This window comes from Heloderma suspectum, chromosome 5 (genome assembly GCF_057233095.1).
Source record: "Heloderma suspectum isolate Gila_16-S chromosome 5, 16-S_ref, whole genome shotgun sequence".
NCBI classification, from domain to species: domain Eukaryota; kingdom Metazoa; phylum Chordata; class Lepidosauria; order Squamata; family Helodermatidae; genus Heloderma; species Heloderma suspectum.
Genome location: NC_139462.1, coordinates 233,084,336 through 233,100,683, shown reverse-complemented (window position 1 = coordinate 233,100,683; position 16,348 = coordinate 233,084,336). Strand labels below are relative to the sequence as shown.

General features: G+C 53.0%; 1 protein-coding gene across 6 annotated transcripts; it reads right to left on the bottom strand.

Moving 5' to 3' along the window:
• LOC146345343 (uncharacterized) lies at positions 1-15,926 on the bottom strand. 6 transcript variants are annotated; one of them, XM_084860066.1, is made up of 5 exons: positions 15,830-15,926; positions 9,493-9,607; positions 8,627-8,737; positions 6,948-7,061; positions 1-6,266 (listed from the first exon to the last, which is right to left on the bottom strand). In XM_084860066.1, exons 2-5 carry the CDS (start codon positions 9,521-9,523, stop codon positions 4,696-4,698), a joined length of 1,827 nt encoding a protein of 608 aa, XP_084716192.1. In that variant the 5' UTR covers positions 9,524-9,607; positions 15,830-15,926; the 3' UTR covers positions 1-4,695. The 6 variants fall into 6 exon arrangements, with proteins under 6 accessions (XP_084716192.1, XP_084716191.1, XP_084716189.1 ...); XM_084860065.1 differs by having other exon boundaries at positions 9,493-9,604; XM_084860063.1 differs by lacking the exon at positions 15,830-15,926 and adding an exon at positions 15,489-15,821.
• Positions 15,927-16,348: the final 422 nt, after the last annotated feature.

Below are 16,348 nucleotides of genomic sequence, written 5' to 3'. Positions count from 1 at the left end.
TTTTTACACACACACACACACACACACACACATACGTTCCCCCCAACACCAAATTTGGGTTTCCCTGCTGTGGAGTTACACCAAGTTGTAGGCATGAGAACCACAGGACAACAAACACAGGACTAAAAAAAGTCTCCTCAGCCAATCTTCCCCACATTTTTTTTTCTTTAAAGCTACATGGCTGAACGGCTACAGATCTTTTTTTCATGTGTGGTCTGAAGCTGGCCTACCTGTCAACCAGCAGCACTACCCTAACCCTGGGATGGCCACGCACAGCTTTGCTCTAAACCCCTGCCAGCATAAACCAGGAGGGCCCCTATAAGATTTACAGCACATACATACTCAGAACCCATTTCGCCACGGGGCCTTACTCCAGTAAGGGTGTCTGGGGTCGTAGCCTTCATCTGGTGTAAAAACTGGGGACAGGGGCTCTCAGAGGGAGGGCTCCAACTTCCTGTTGCCACAGCTAAATCAAGATTCTCTCCAACCTCTCAGGGGTGTTTTACTCAGGCCAGGAAGCAGGGTCAGCCTATCCCATTCAACACAATGCACCAGTTTTCCTCTGTGCACTGATGATTAACACTGACTAATGCAGAGGGCACATCCTTCAACTCTTTGCTTCCAGAGACACACCTGGCAGGAGCTGGGGCCTGCTCCTTTCCTCTGGTCCTGGGGCAAAGAGGTAACACTCCTTTAAACCAGAGATGGGGAGATATTTGGGTAGTATCCAATGTTGGTTCTATATAGAGTAGACCCATTAAAATGAATGTGACCTTAACTTTGTCACAGCTTAAGTCCCATCCATTTCAATGGATCAACTCTACACAGAACATTGGATACTACCCTGTGTTTGGGTTCTTGTCTCCTCTAGCTGAATCCAGGGTATGTTTTTCCTTCTCTAAAGCATCAGTAATGCTGACACTATATAGAATGGGCCTGTGTCACTATAAGGCCAAGGCTATGTTTCTTGAGGAGTCTTGAATTGCATGGACAGGGGCAAGCCAAAATATTAAAGAATGAGCAGAATTCCACCCCATCCTATGTCAGGGCCAAACTGCAGTTGATGATTCCCTCCCCACCCACCCCTTTCTTGAAACTCAAATACAGCAATTTTGCCTGCCAATTTGCTTAAGCATAAGAACATAAGCAGAGCCATACTAGATCAGGCCAAAGGTCCATCTAGTTCAGCATTCTGTTCATTCAGTGGCCAACCAGCTGCCTTCCTAAAGCCCAGGAGGAGGATATGAATGCAACAGGCAGCAGGCATGTGTTATACTGCAGGTCAGGAAAAGTACCAGCAAGTCCAAGAGGCCACCAGCACAGTTAATGAACAGTGTCAAGAAAGACTTCTGAAAAAGTCCCTCACCAAAGACTCCTGAGCAAACTTAGCAGTCATGAATAAGCAGACAGGTCCTCTTATGGATCTGTAACTGGTTAAAGAACAGAAAGTAGAGAGTAGGAATAAACAGTAAATTCTCCTCCTGGAGAGATGTAAACAGTAGGGTCCCACAGGGATCTGTACTGGGACCACTGCTTTTCAACTAAGCATATATGATCTGCAATTAAGAGTGAGCAGTGAGGTGGCTGTTTGCTGAGAACACCAAATTATTTAGGGTGGTTAAAACAAAAAGGAATCGGGAAGAACTCCAAAAGGATCTCTCCAAACCGAGGAAATGGACATTAAAATGGTAAACGCAGTTCAATGTAAATGTGAAGGATGCACATTGGAGCAAAAACTCCCCACTTCATGTACATGCTGATGGGATCGGAACTGCTGTTGATTGACCAAGAAAGAAACCTTGGGGTTGTGGTGGACGACTCGATGAAAATGTTGACCAAGTGTGTGGCTGCTTTCAGAAAGGCAAATTCCATGTTGGGCAGAATTAGAAAAGGCATGGAATATAAAACTGCCAAAACGTGCAATAAAAACACATTTGTTACATATTTGTTGCCGTGTGTAGCCCACACACGCTCCCGTAGGGTTGTGTGCCTCTTGCTGAGATACCATATTTTTCCAGCATGCAAGCATTCGTATGTTTGCAGGGGGGGGGGGGGGAGCCATTTTTTGCACTGTGTAAACTAAGTGCTGGACTGGATTGGCCTTTGGTCTGATTCTGCATGGCTCTTCTACCATTCTTATGGGCATGTGTCACGCCTTTCCCTTCATGCCGTTTTTCCAATCTAACCCCACACCCAAACTGCTAATAGCCCTGGGTGAGGGGAGGAATGCAGGCACAAGCTGACTGGCTTCCCCACAGCATACACAAATCTGCATATGAGTAAAAGAAAAAATGCCAGGCAATCCAATCACTGATTTCCTGCATCACATGCAGTTTAGCCCCAAGGGTGTCCGGTAGTTCTGCTTCTCCCCACTACCCCTCATCTTCTCTTGCACTTCTCCTTGTCCCCTGCTTCCCCTTGCTGTTCTCTTCCTTGGGGCATATTAACATCTGGAGGACCCGTCATCTTCCTTCTGCTACATGGGTCAATCTGCACCGAAGCTACTCAAGATAAGGAATCCATCTGAGCAGGGAGCTTGTGTGAGAAGAGTTTCATGCCTCCCCCTCCCTACTGAGTATACCCCTCTGTGGCCATCTAGGAGTGATGGAGGTGGCAGGAGCCCTCCTAATTTGGGTCCTCTTTGACCTGATCATCCCACATCCTAAACTAGAGCACCTGACCTGTCTGTGTGCAGTCAATTATTTCCCCAACATCACTCCAACCCTAATTCAATTAAAGAAGCGAGCACCTCAGCCTCCGGTAGAGGCTTCCGCACAGAACTGAGAGCTTAAGGCACAGACTCCCCCATCATCGGCTGGGGTACTTCTTGAAGCAGAACAGGCGGCATCCGCGGGGGAGCGTCGGCAGCTGCTCTTCAGGCAGGGGAGGAACAAGCAGACACGAAGACCCACACAACCATCCATTGTGCCAATGCGAGGAGCCCTCCAGGGGCTGAGCTGTCCGGTAAGCCCAGCAGCCTCCAATGGGCGCCAGTGAACAGGGAAGCAAGACAGTCACACAACTGGAGCAGGCAACATCCAAGGTAACATTGGGGAGGAAGAAGTGGACCTACGCTTAAAAGGGGGTCATCTGTAAAGTGCTTCTGCTTCTTTTCTTGCCCACACCCCCACCCACCCGGAGGGACAGCCAGAGAGCAAGCCCTGCGCTGCCAGTCCCGCTTACATGCCCCCCTCTTTGGTCATTGCTGCCACACCTCACCTCACACGCCTTGGCGCTCTGTAGGCCACCTGCTGCTGTGCTCACGCTTTGGAGAGGAAGAGGAACGGGGGGGGCAGCACTGTGGCACAGCACAGGCACAGCTGTGTCCCTCGCTCGCCCCGTCAGGCAGCCCCCTCCCACTCTGCATCTGCACAGAGTGAGCTGGCTGGCTGCTTCAGGCTAGAAGGAAGGAAGAATTTCGCTTTCAGAGGCAGCTTTGCTTCTGGCAGCCTCATCAGCTCTCGGAGTTCAGTCCCACTCAGCCCATGGCAGGATCAGGACAATTCTGGAGTAGCACTTTGCTTCTGAAGAATATCCGGCTCCATTCCCCTCCTCTTGTCTTTGGAGGCACAGCTGCCTTGGCTCCCCACCCCTGCCCCGATTCACACAAGGGCAGAGCGGGGGAGGCAGGAGGCCCCCCAGTCCCAACACACTGGAGTCTGCTTTGCCCCTGACACTGCCCAAGGGATGCAAGACTGTGACGGAAGCAACGGGGTTTGTTCACCACTTGCAGCCTGGCACCAGTCCACATGGTTCTGCCTCTCCCTTGCCCCCCTTCCTCCAGGGACGTTCAGCCATCAAGATGGCTTCTGCAGCAGCTCTCACTTGGATCCAGCTGGGCACATCTCCTACATGGTGCATTTAGGTCAACACTTGCGCGAGTGCCCAAGGAAAAGGGGCCAGGGGACGGGTAGGAGCGGCGCTTCGGGTTCCCCAAGTGCTGCTGCTGCTGCTGCTTAGGTGTACTGGGAAGCGCCAAGCGAGCAAGGGCTGCACCCAAGCCAAGCAGCTCAGCCATCCACCCATTGTTCGCCCAGGCTGTCACCTTCAGTCAAGCGCCAGCAAACCTCTTCTGCCTTGCTGGCTCTAGAACCCAAGGACAAGCTTCCGGCTGTGACTTGATCTGTGCACGGAGAGCAGCAGGCATGTGGAGGGATGGGGGAGGAAGGGAGTCCTCCACTGTCACCTTTCCAAGGAAGCAAGGGGGACTGGAATGGGCACGGCTGCCAGGCTGTGGCCCGCCAGCCCAGAGACCGCAGAGGCTGCCAGTTCTGGGTCTCTTTCTCTTGACAGACCCCCGCTGCACAGAGAACGAGCTGCCTAGCTCTGCTGGTTCTGGAGGGGGGCAGGGGGGAGGGGAAGATGATGCAGTGTTGCAGTGAAGAAAAATATACTTGGCACAATAAGCTTCCTAGGGGAGGGGTCCGCTCCACACTTGGTGCCCTTGCAAAAAAAGTGATCTTTCTTGAGGGTTCCCCAAACGGCCATGCCAGTCCTGTGCCAGGAGATGCAGGAAGAAGGGGGTTCACAAGTGTCCCAAGAGGGGAATGGTGCAGGCTGAGGGCTCTCCTGTCCACGATACATGCATGAGCCCCACCGCCTACCCCCAAAGGGCTGTGTCTGCGGGATCAAGAGGGAGCCCAGCCCCACACAGTCTGTGCTTGCACAGTGCCCATCTCTGTGGGGGGGGGGAAGCTATCGCAGGGAATCCGGGATTGAACACAGTCTGGGGTTCGGGGCTGCCGGATGGCTCTGAGCCCCCTGCTGGAGTTGAAGGGTACGGGCTGGGCAAGGGATGCCCAGCCAGGCTCGGCCAGGGGCATCTCTGCTCCCCGGCTGGAGCTGCCCAAGATGCGGCGGGTGAGGGATGACCAGGGAGGCCCGACTAGCGTGACAGAGGCAGTGGAGCATCTCACTCGGGGCATCCACCGCCGGGGGCCGGGGGCCACCGACGCTCTTCGGCTTGGTGGTGATCGGCTGGGGCTGCCCCATGGGAGCTGCAGAGTGGGCGCCCGAGGGGGGGAGCGCGGGCAGGCTCAGCCGGCGCTGGCAGTGCAGCATCTCTGCGTGGGGGTCCATCCCCGCCGGCGGGGCGCTGAGCTTCGGCCCCTGCTCTGCGCCGGGGGCCACGCCCTGGAGGTGCCCAGCAGGGCCTGCGGTGTGTGGGCCAGGCGGAGGGTCCGCAGGAAGGCTCTGCCCGTGAGGGGCCCCATGCTGCCCAGGCGGAGCTGCCCGGTGGACCCCTGCGGGGGGATCCCCGGCCAGCTCCTGGCGGGGGACTGGCGTCGCCCGCTGTGCGGCTGCAGTGGCAGCGGCAGCAGGATCCCCCGGGAGGGGCTGCTGAAGGGTGGGGGTGGCCAGGAGGGTGCCACTCAAAGGATCCGTGCCCAAGACCTGCCGGTGGGTCCGCTGGTGCGCGCGCAGCGCAGACTCGCCCTTGAAGCGCTTGGGGCAGCAGGTGCAGGCATGGGGGCGCTGCTGCGAGTGGGTGCGCTGGTGCGCCGCGAGGTTGCCCTTCTGGCTGAAGCGCCGGCCGCAGGTGGCGCAGGGAAAGGGGCGCTCGCCGGAGTGGATGCGCCGGTGGGTGATGAGGTTGGCCCGCTGGTTGAATCGCTTGCCGCACTCGGTGCAGGCGAAGGGCTTCTCGCCCGTGTGGATGCGCTGGTGGGTGATGAGGTTGGGCCGCTGGCTGAAGCTTTTCCCACAGACGTTGCAGGGGAAGGGCTTCTCTGTCTGGCGGCTCCCCCGCGGCACGGGCACCTTGGGCTCAGGGCTGATGAGCCCCTCCTGGACGGCGTGGGTGCGCTGGTGAGCCGCCAGGTTGGCCTTCTGGCTGAAGCGCTTCCCACAGCGCAGGCAGGGGAAGGGGCGCTCGCCCGTGTGCACCCGCTGGTGCGTCAGCAGGTTGGGGCGCTGGCGGAAGCGCTTGCCACACTCCAGGCAGGGGTAGGGCTTCTCGCCTGTATGGATCCGCCCATGCGTGATGAGGCCCTGCTTCTGTCGGAAGCACTTTCCACACACCACACAGGCGAATGGCCCTGACCCCAGCCCCTGGGACGGGCGCCCCGGTCCGCAAAGGCTGGGCTCACACGAGGCTGCTTCTTCCTTCTTCACCCGGGGCTGGTTTCTCAGCTGTGCAGCGTTGGGGGCCAGGAACAGCCCTGCTCGGGAACTGTCAGGGAAGAGCTGGTAGCGCTCCAAGCTGGCAACAAAGCCCTTCTGACCACCTTCCTCTTCCTTGATGGCCTTGCCACGGCCAGCTGCTCCTGGATGGGAAGAAGGGGGAGAATATGAGCAGCCGAAGTGCCCATCTAGCACAGAATCCTGGTTCCCACCATGATCAACCAAAGGAAGCCCAGGCAGGAAAACAACCCCTACCCCTGCTGTTTTCCCCCAGCAACTAGATTTCTGGAGGCAGGCAGTCTCCAGTTCGAGGTGCTGCATTTTAAGAAAGTCATTGAAAAACTGGAGCATATCCAAGGAGGAAAGGGGAGGGGGTCTAGAAACTAAGTTCTATAAGGACCTGTTGAAAGAGCTGGGTGTGTTTAGCCTAGAGAAGAGACGAGTAAGGGGGAACGTAATAGCTGCCTTCAAATACCCGAAGGGCTGTACTGTCACAAAGAAAATAGAGCAAGGTTGTTCTCTGAGGCTCCAGGGAACAGGACTAGAACCAATGGATGGAAATGGCAGGGAGGAAGACTTCATCTAAAAATTAAGAGACCTCCTAACACTGAGAGCTTTTAAAGGAGAAAGGGTGGGGAGCGGGGATGTATACTAATATGCTCATATTTTTAAGCACACATAAAGTAAGGCAACATCCAGCCTGTACATTTGGGCTGGGCATACATTTCATTATTTATTACAGAAACTTCTACTATGCTACAGACTAAACTAACAAGCAACACTCTGTGCCTCGCCTGATGGCTCCAAAGCGACACCTTCCTCACCTTGACAGGAGCCCGTGCACAGCTTGCCTTCCTCCAGCTTCTGACGGTCAGTGACGCCAAGCTCCTCCCACCGCTCAATCCAGGACAAGCTCTCAGGTTTGAAAAAACGGTAGCCTGGCACAGGGGAGAGAGAACAGCGGGTTAGCCTGCTTCTCTTCCATCAGGCGCAGCAGTTGCTTCTGTGGCTCACAGAGTCTCTTGGCAGGACATGAAGGGGCAGCTGAAGCCAAAGATACCACAGCAGCCTTGTGCACCGAGTGCCTCCAAGAAGCCTCCTGCATCACCTGTGCGGCCGTTCTCTCCACCTGGGAGAGAAGTAGGAAGTGAACAGAAGTGCACCGCACAGAGACAGCCAGGCATATCGCACCACACACTTGCAAATACAACTGAATACAAGAGAGCAGCAGGAAGGACAGGAACTGCCAGGGGTCTTTCCTTGTTCTGACAGCCAAGCACATAACCAGCATCATACTTAATTATTAAGCTAATTGTTTACCCCTGGCTTAACAAATCTATCACTCCACCCACAGCTTAAGCACATCATCAACATTTAGCAGCCTGCCTTGCCAAACACAGAATTATGAAATATATTTTCAGTCACCACCATGGTGACCACCAAACCAAAAAGAGAAAAGCATGCCCTCAACTGGTGCACAGTCCCAGCTTCTTAAAATAAGAGGCAAGTGTCTCATCCCTGCAGCTGTAGAGAAATAAGCACAACACAAGCACGGGCAGTTGCCACTGAGGACTGAGAAACAAGAAGGGAAATCTGGACGTGGGACTTCAGGACTCAGCACAGCCCTCACAGATTAAAGTCTCTGTGCCAAACTCCATGTACACCCGCCACCCCACTTTGGTGCAAAAGAAAATGCAATTCCATGTTTTATAGCCTGCCAGTTTTGACAACCAAAACCAAATGTGCAAACTTACAAATATGTTTAAGTTTGCAATTGAATGTTTCTATTAAATTGATTTAAAATTAAAACAAAACACATCTGCGCACTTTCTAAGCAAAATATGATACCCTCCCACATACACCCTACAGAACTGACATTTTCTGGCTACAAATACATACACTGTCAATAGTGAAAGAAACTCAAGGATATGGGGAAGGTGATCAGAGCCACATCAGCACCGTAAGTCCGTGAGGAGAAAGAACTGTGGGACAGCAACTACACTGGGGCTTGCAGATCCCTATCCAAAATGCCTTTAGCAGGAATCAAACTCAACTGAAATCAATGTGCTATAGTTCCAAAGCAACTGCAGCACTTTTAGCTGGCAAAATAGTAGTTTCTGGCAGAAAAGGAGTGCTTATTTCAGCTCCCAGTAAGCTAAAAAAACACATGTGTGGGCTGTCCAAAAGTGACACAACAGTCTCCAGGCAGAGGCTCTGGAAAAATGCAGATTGCTCATTCATGCCCGGCTCCAGCACAGCTCTGCCAAGAGACAAGCCAGGTGCACTGGAGGAACTACTAAGAACCACCAAATCATAGGACAAGAGGGAATCTTCTCACTCAACTCCAAACTGAGGTCTCTAAACGTAGCCTGAGTCCCTCTACTGAACTAAGAAAAGGGTATGGCAAATGGTGGGCACTCGTTCCAAGGACATCATAAACAGTAAAAATATTTTGCTCGAAAAGGTGCAAAAACTGTGTATGGGATCTAGCCCAATGGTTTACCTGGGCAGGGATCCGTTGGAATCCCTCTGCTAGAGTCCAGCTGATCGCCAACACACTGCTCTCCAGCACGCTCTATCCGAGACAGGAGATCAGGCTTGAGAACCGGGTAGCCTAATAAGAAGAACACCAAGGGACATTTGTATGGCTTTAAAACAGCCAACAAGAAAGAGACCAGCTCCATCTCTCTCAGGATGCTGACAGCTGGCACAGGAGAGAGGCAGCTCGTCCTCTCTGAGCCAGAGAGGAACTTCCACCTCCCTCCCCGCAGCAGAACCTCAATGGCAGGGAGGGGTCTCCATTCTGGCAGATGATCTACTCCCCAAAGCCACATCCTCAGGCAGAAGAGTCCACACTGAAGCAATTCAGACAGACTCTTCTACCAAGCAGATGCAACCACCAGCGCTTGGAAATTCAAAGCTAGAGTGCAGCAATTAGTGTTACACCAGTTTTGTGTGTTCCATTGCTGTTCGATGCCTTGGGACGGCTTTTGCCCCAAAAGGCAGCGAAGAAATATTTTAAATAAGCCAATGCTACATGGGGGCTGCCCTGACTATATGGAATCTTCAGACACTAGAGAGCACGGTGGGCCCCTGCCGTCCGGAGTAGGGACATGATATGCCATGCAGTACTTGGCCAGGAAGCCCCAGCCACATCTCAGAGGCCGCTCAACACTCTCGCCCAGATGATAGCCTCTGTGGCTCTGCTCCATCAGGGACCAGCCCCATTCTGCATTTCATCGTGAGGGGAGAACACCTGCCTTGAGTCCAGCCATCACCAAGCCTTCTTCCCCTGATGCACTACACACAGGCTAATGATGCTCTCCCACCAGCAGTTGGCTCCCCAAGACAAGACTGATGAAATCTTACCCAGTGAAGTGACCAGCTCGTAGTTCTCCATCACCACATCCACCAACACCTTGCAGATTCTCCGTGAGCTCCTCCAGGGAGACGCAGACCGGGGGGGGGGCTCAAACGTCACCTGCTACGACAAAGCCTGGCTGGTCAGCACTGCCCCACTCAGAGTAACCCACCCCCATGAACCACAAGGTTCAAGTTAGACACATAGGAAGGTGCCTTCTACCACGTCAGACCCTTGGTCCATCCAACTCAGTATTGGCTACGCTGACTGTGTAGTGGCTTTCCAGGGTTTCAGGCAGAGGTCTTTCTCAGCCCTATGGAGGTGCTGAGCATTGGACCTGAGGCTTCTGCATGCAAAGCAGGTGCAACAACACTGAGAAACAGCCCTAAACCTGACTTCTGCAGATAGAGACCTGTACAGCACAGACCTCCACAGCTTTGTGATGGAAAGAAAGATCAAATGCAGCACCTCTCACAGCAGAAAAATAAGATTAGAGTGATGCACAGTCCTCACTTCTGATTCCCATTGGAAAGCCAGGGCTGTGACACAGAGGGAGGCACTCTACCACCTCCCCCCTCCTCCCCATTCACCAGCTCTACCGGGCAAGCCCTACTTGCTTAGGCACTGGCCACAAGCAAATGGTTGCATCCAACTAGAAACAGGAAATGGCAATCAAATCAAATTGCGCAGGGATCGGGGCTCCCCTCCCCTCCCCAGCACAGGTAGCAAGCCTGCCAGTGAAGCAGCCAAAGAGTTCTCCAGCCCACGGCTCAGGTGACCCCTACACCCTTCCTATCCAGGCAACATCCCCTGAAAGCATTTCCTGGGACAGTTCTCTAGGCAGGGGAGACCACGTTTCACCTCAACGGCTGAAAGGCAAAGGGGGATTTGTCCTGAGACTCTGACCACTTGGACTGTCCTTCTACAAGTTTATTTTTGCTGGACTTTCTGAAAGCCCCCTGCCTACATCAGTCAGGAAAAAGAGAATTGAGGAAGTTGGGTCCTGAGGGCCAACATAACCCGAGCCCTCTGAGCAAGGCTGCTAGACTATTTGCAAGTTTGCTTAGTCTCTGTGCAAACCTTACTGCTCTTTTGTTCTAAAAAGCACTGCATACCGCTACCTTGAGAATATCTTTCATCTGTACATTGAACACTGAAGCCTGTCAAAGAATATACACTTCAAAAGCTCATATGCAGTCTTTGAGAAACAAACTGGCCCAATAAAGGCATCCCTTCACTGTTTCACATAAATGTAGAGAGAGAAAATACCAGAAAGGCCTCCTTGTAGCCTTCACCTGCATTGGGATCCGGGGGAAGAGACACGCTAGGCCCAGTTCACATGAAGGGAAAGAACAGCACTTCCTGAGAACCAGGGTGAAGGGTTTGGCTGCACTGCTCTAGCTCTCCCCACTTCCCAGAAATGCAGATTATGCTGTGGCTGCATTTGGAAGACTATATACAGTATCTCAAAAAGGATATTGTACAGTTAGAAAAGGTGCAAAGGTCCAAGTTATCAGGGGAGCACCTTCCATACAAATTAGTTAAGAAAAAGCTAATATATTGGAACATCTTTCATACAAGTTAGTTAAGAAAAGAGATTAAAGCGTGGGGGGGGGGGGAGATGACAGAGCTTTACAGAATTATGCATTGTGTGAGGAAAGTGGGTAGAGGGAAGCTTTCCACACTCTCTCATAATACTAGTACCCCGAAGAGAGGAGGGAGGACAGGCCAAGCTAATACCTGGAACCTGCTCATGTCCCAGATGGACTATACCTTCTCCTCCCAAGAGAGAATCTACCACCAATGGATTCCTGCCTGTGGGAAGGAACAGGAGAGGGAAGGTGAAGGTAACTCCTGGCCCCTTTCCTGCTCCAGCCAGATGGTTCCCTCCCTCCATAAGACTACCTACCACCAAATCCCCCCTGTGAGAAGAATCCGGTTGAGGAAATATGTTTTGATATTGTGTTATTGTGATATTATTGCATTTTGTTTACTTGTAAGCCACCTTGGATTTGTTTAATTAACGGTAGGATATAATAACAATGACTACTACTAATGATATTCATTTGATGAAATTGATGAGTATTTGATTCAGGACAGACAGAAGAAAGGACTTGGTTTTATGGAACCTCCATCTTCAGAGGCTGCATGTTTCTGAAGACCGGTTGCTTCCATGCCTAGCTTGCGGGCTTCCTGTACACATCTGGCTGGACACACATGCTGGACTGGTCAGGCTTTTGGGCCAAGACTGCAAGGCTCTTCTTATATTCCTACACCTTGGCTCATTCTCAGCAGACACTTCTTTCCTTCAACTGACTACGGTATGTACTGAACAGAAGACTCCTTCAAGTGTTCGCCACTGTCACCTTTTTAATTGTTCCATTCTTGGGATTCCAGCCCTATCCCAATAATGCAGAGGGAGTTACAGCATCCTGAAGATTGAAATGATTTTTTCTTTTATAATATTCACATTCCTATCCCTTAAGAAAGCTTATTTTCACTTCATTAGGTTAGGCTGAAAGATACGCAGTGGCCAATGTGAGCCGGCAAACTCTAAAGCTGAGCAGGGATCTGAACCAGGATTTCCAGGTTCAAACTCAACACTCCACTCACTGAACAGCTGCCATGCCACTGAAGAGAACAAGAGAGCCCTTGCAAAACTCTCCAGCCCCTCATCTCCTGCCCCGGTCAGCCACTTGTGGCAGTGCCTTATCCAATCAGTCATCCCAACACATCCCCTAAGCAACTACAACTCACCTGGAATGATGAGAGGACATCTGTGGCTGCCCAAGAGTGAGTGCCGCTAGGTAAGGACAGGGGTGCATCTAGCTCCAGCAGTAGACACAACCACTGGGAAAATGTATCAGGCTGCAAAAAAGCCTTCAACTGTCCATGTGTCTCAGGGTGAGTTAGGGCAGCAAGTCTGGCGAGTCACTTGCCTGGAGGGAATTGTTACTTGTCCAGGTAAGTAGTCACCTGCACGACTGCTTTATTGATTTGGAAGGAACACCTCTGCCCATCTAGGAACATGCATCTCCTGAATTATTTTCGTGCAGCTTTTTTTTAATGTCTTCTATCCATTGATACTTCTGGCAATTCTGCCAGATGAATGGTTCCAGCTTTTCTTCTCAGAATTGCTAGGACCTTAGGGCTGGCAAAGCCCCCTCTCCTCCTTCACAACCAGTCTGAAAGCTCAACATTACTCCTTCTTAACAGGTATTTAGTCTAAACAGCGTGCAACATACTAAAACAGAACACAGATGAATGTCTACCCAAGGGCTTATGATTTGCATTAGATAGATGGGGGTAGGTAGGACGTCAGGAATTGAGACCTCACCAGAATAGGGCAACAGCAGGGGTGCAGAGAAAGCCAAAGAAGCTTTGCAGAAGACATAGATATTGAAGAGGGACTTGAAGGACAAAGTAGCAGTTTGACCAACAGAGAGGGAGAAGTTATTCCAAGGACAGGAATCAGCACAACAAATGGTCTAGAGAAATAGATGGAGAAGTGGGTCAGGGCAGGAGCCTCCAACAACACCCTCCAAGACCCCACTTTCTATCTAGCTACAGCTAGACCTGGCAGGGAGGATAAGAAATAAGTAGCTGCCTAGCCTCCTTCTTAGTCAGCTCCTTTCAGGTTCTGGAGTTCTCAATTCCAAGGCTGCCCTCTTTGGAAAAACAGGAAGGAAAGGGTGCTGTTGACATTCCACAGTTCTCCTCATACATCTGTGACAAAGGCTTGGACCCATTCCACAGCCAGAGAAACTGGGATCTGTTGAGGCCAAGATGGCTTCAGACAGATATCGATCATCATCAGATGAAAACAAAATTCCACATAAGCTAAATTCTACTTGGGAAAAGCTCTCTCTTTCAGATGAAAGCTTTGCACTTTAAACCTTCAGTTTTTTTAATCTTAGAAAAGGCATCCCTTCCTAGTATGAAATGTTTATAGAATCTAAAGTTTGTTGACTGCATGCTCAATTAACCTCAACAGCCGTAGGTTAATCACTTCCTGCCACCCTTTGCTGTCAAGATGGGAAGGCCAGACCATAACCAGGGGCATTCAACAACTATCTAGGAGCCAGTTACAGATCCAGGGAAAGAAATCGGAGGAACACCCGGAGGACGGATAAGTTTCCACTCCTCACAGCCCTAGCCCCTTCAACGCAGCACCAAAACCACACCCACCAGCCAGCCACACTGCAGGCTTCCCAGCAGAAGCCACAAAGGAGAAAACAAGCCATTTTTAGTAGCAGGCCCAGAAATATGACAGCAATTCCCTCATGTGTCCCCAGAGGCTACAAAACTCTTTTTGATCTCTGCCGCCCTGCTGGGTTCAAGTCCACAGCCTATCCAGCCTGAACCGCAAGGGCAACATGGCTCCAGGGAAGCCTTCCCCAACCTGGTGTTCTCCAGATATGCCAGACTACAGCTCCCATCATCCCCCAGCCCACAGAGTTGAAATCCAACAAATCCGGAGGACACCAAACTGGGGAAGGCTGCCCTAGGGCTTGTGAGGTCTTTTTTTCTTGCCACTCCAACGGTGTCCTCACAGCCTCTCCAGCCATGCCTCTGTGCCAGGTCAGAAGAAACCCTGATGTTTAGTCACCCAGGTGCCCAAGTATGTGAGGCTAGTGACCAAGACTTTGAAATATTTTCCTAGCCCCTCTATTTGGCCCTGATCCTCCTGAGCTGGCAAATCATGACGTATCGAAGTCAGAAAAGTAGGCTATCTAAGGCTGCAATCCTAGGCACACTAACTAGGAAGCCCGACTAGGAACAATGGAATTTACCTCCAAATAAACATGCACAGGATTGTGCGAAATGTCAACTTTTGAAACGCTCACATCTCTAGAAGTTTAACCACACCCATTTCTATCCTAAATCTTTGAACTGCATGTTTGCACCCAAAGGCTACAATCCTATACCCAGTTACCTAGGAGAAAGCCCCACTGAATTTAATGGGACTTACTTCTGAGTAGATGCATATAAGATTCTGCAGTAAGTATAATGTTGCTGACCTGCTTCCAGGAGAACCAGCCAGATGCTACATCCATCCATCAATGGAAAAGATGTAAACTGGTACCAAATAATCCTCATTTTAATGGACACCGAACTGCCAGAGATCACAGGAATGTGAAAATAGAACTAAAAGCAGCTATTTTGGATCGCAGGCCATATTTCTAGGATTTTCCACTAGAACCAAAAGAAATGCCTGCCTCCCTCTTACACATGTCATCAATCCTATTTAGAGCTTTAAAAGGACCCAAAGCCCTCCGCCACAGTCCAGAATTTACGGCACGATAATGAAACAATTCCACGTTACATCTGCCCAGGAAGCTCTGGTCCCACGCGCCCCCGAGATGAGACAGCCAGCCTCCTCGCGGGCAGGCGGATGGGTGCCGCCGCAGCCACCTCAGGCGGGCGTTCTGCTTTCCCCCTCCGTCCCACCCCCTACCGCCGCTTCCCCACCCCGGGCCCTCCGGATGTGTTGGACTGCAGCCCCCCGCAGCCCCCGGTGGCTCGGGGCCGTAGTCCAACGCACCCGGAGGGGCCCGGCTGGGGGGCTGCCGAAGGGCAGAGGAGTCTGCTGCCCGGGGAGGTCTGGCTCCGGAGCGGCTCCTCTGCGCGGCTGCGGGAATGCTGAGCGGCAGGCCCCGGAACAGGCTCCGGGGCGGGCGGCCACTCCCGGGCGGGCGGGCCGGGGGCAAAGCACGTGCTGCCACGGGGCGGGGGGCTCGCCCCATGGCGCCAGCGCGCCCCCGACGAGAGAGCATGACGGCTGCGCGAAGGGGGCTGGCGGGGCCGGGGCTGCGGCCACAGACGGAGCCCGCAGAGGTGCCGCCCAGGCCTGCCCAGCAGCGATCCCCCGCCGCGCCGCCGGCGCCGCCGCCTCGCCGAGGGCCCCCCGCCGCCCGCCCGGGAGCCCCGCGCCGCGCCTCCGCCCCGAGCGCCCTCGTGCCCCCGCCCCGCCGGCGCTGCCCGCCTCCCCCGCCCCGCTCACCAGGCCGCGCGGTGACCCCCTGACCCGGCAGGCGGTGTTGCCATAGCAACACCGTGACGGTCCCGGCCGTGGCGGACGCGACGCCCGCGTCACCGTCGCATCATCGCCGAGCCCGGTGACCTCACGTGATGACGTCACGCGCCCGCCGCGCGGCGGAGGGGCGAGGCTACGTTTTTTTCCCTCTCTCCTTCCACGCTTTTTTTTTTTTTTTTATAATGAGGGGAAAGGCCCGGATGAAGGAACCGGAAACGGCAGCCCTCGTAATCGCCGCCCCTTCTCGCACACGCACTTCCGTCGCCTCCTTTTCTTTATGTACTTCTTCTCCCTCCCGACACACACACCTGCTCGCCTCCCCTGACAGGGATTGGCGGAAACAACCTTCCCGCACGTCGTCATGGGAAAGAGAGTTCCCGCGGACCACAGCGCCGGAAACCCTGCGCCGCTCCGTTCACCCGAGAACGAAATCTCGCGATGGTTTATGGGTCACCCGACCTCACTCCCGCGAGATGTTTTTGGTTCGCAAGGCGCCATGGGAGATGTAGTTTTGCGCTGAGTGTCCGAAGCCTATCATGAAGGCCTCCTTGCCTCCAAACACACAAGCAAAACGGCCTGTCATAGCCATCCCCAACCTGGTGCCCTCCAGGCGATTTAGCCTACAACTCCCAGCATTCCTCACCATTGCCCATGCTTGCTGGGGCTGATGGGAGTTGAAGTCCAAAACCTCTGGAGGGCACCAGGCTGGGCCAAGGCTGCTGTACTCTGACAGTCTTTGGTTGATCGAGCCCAGTGCTGTCTGACTGGCAGGCAGTGGGGAAGCCTGACACAAGTGGCTGGGGGATGCTGGGCATTGTCCGACACAT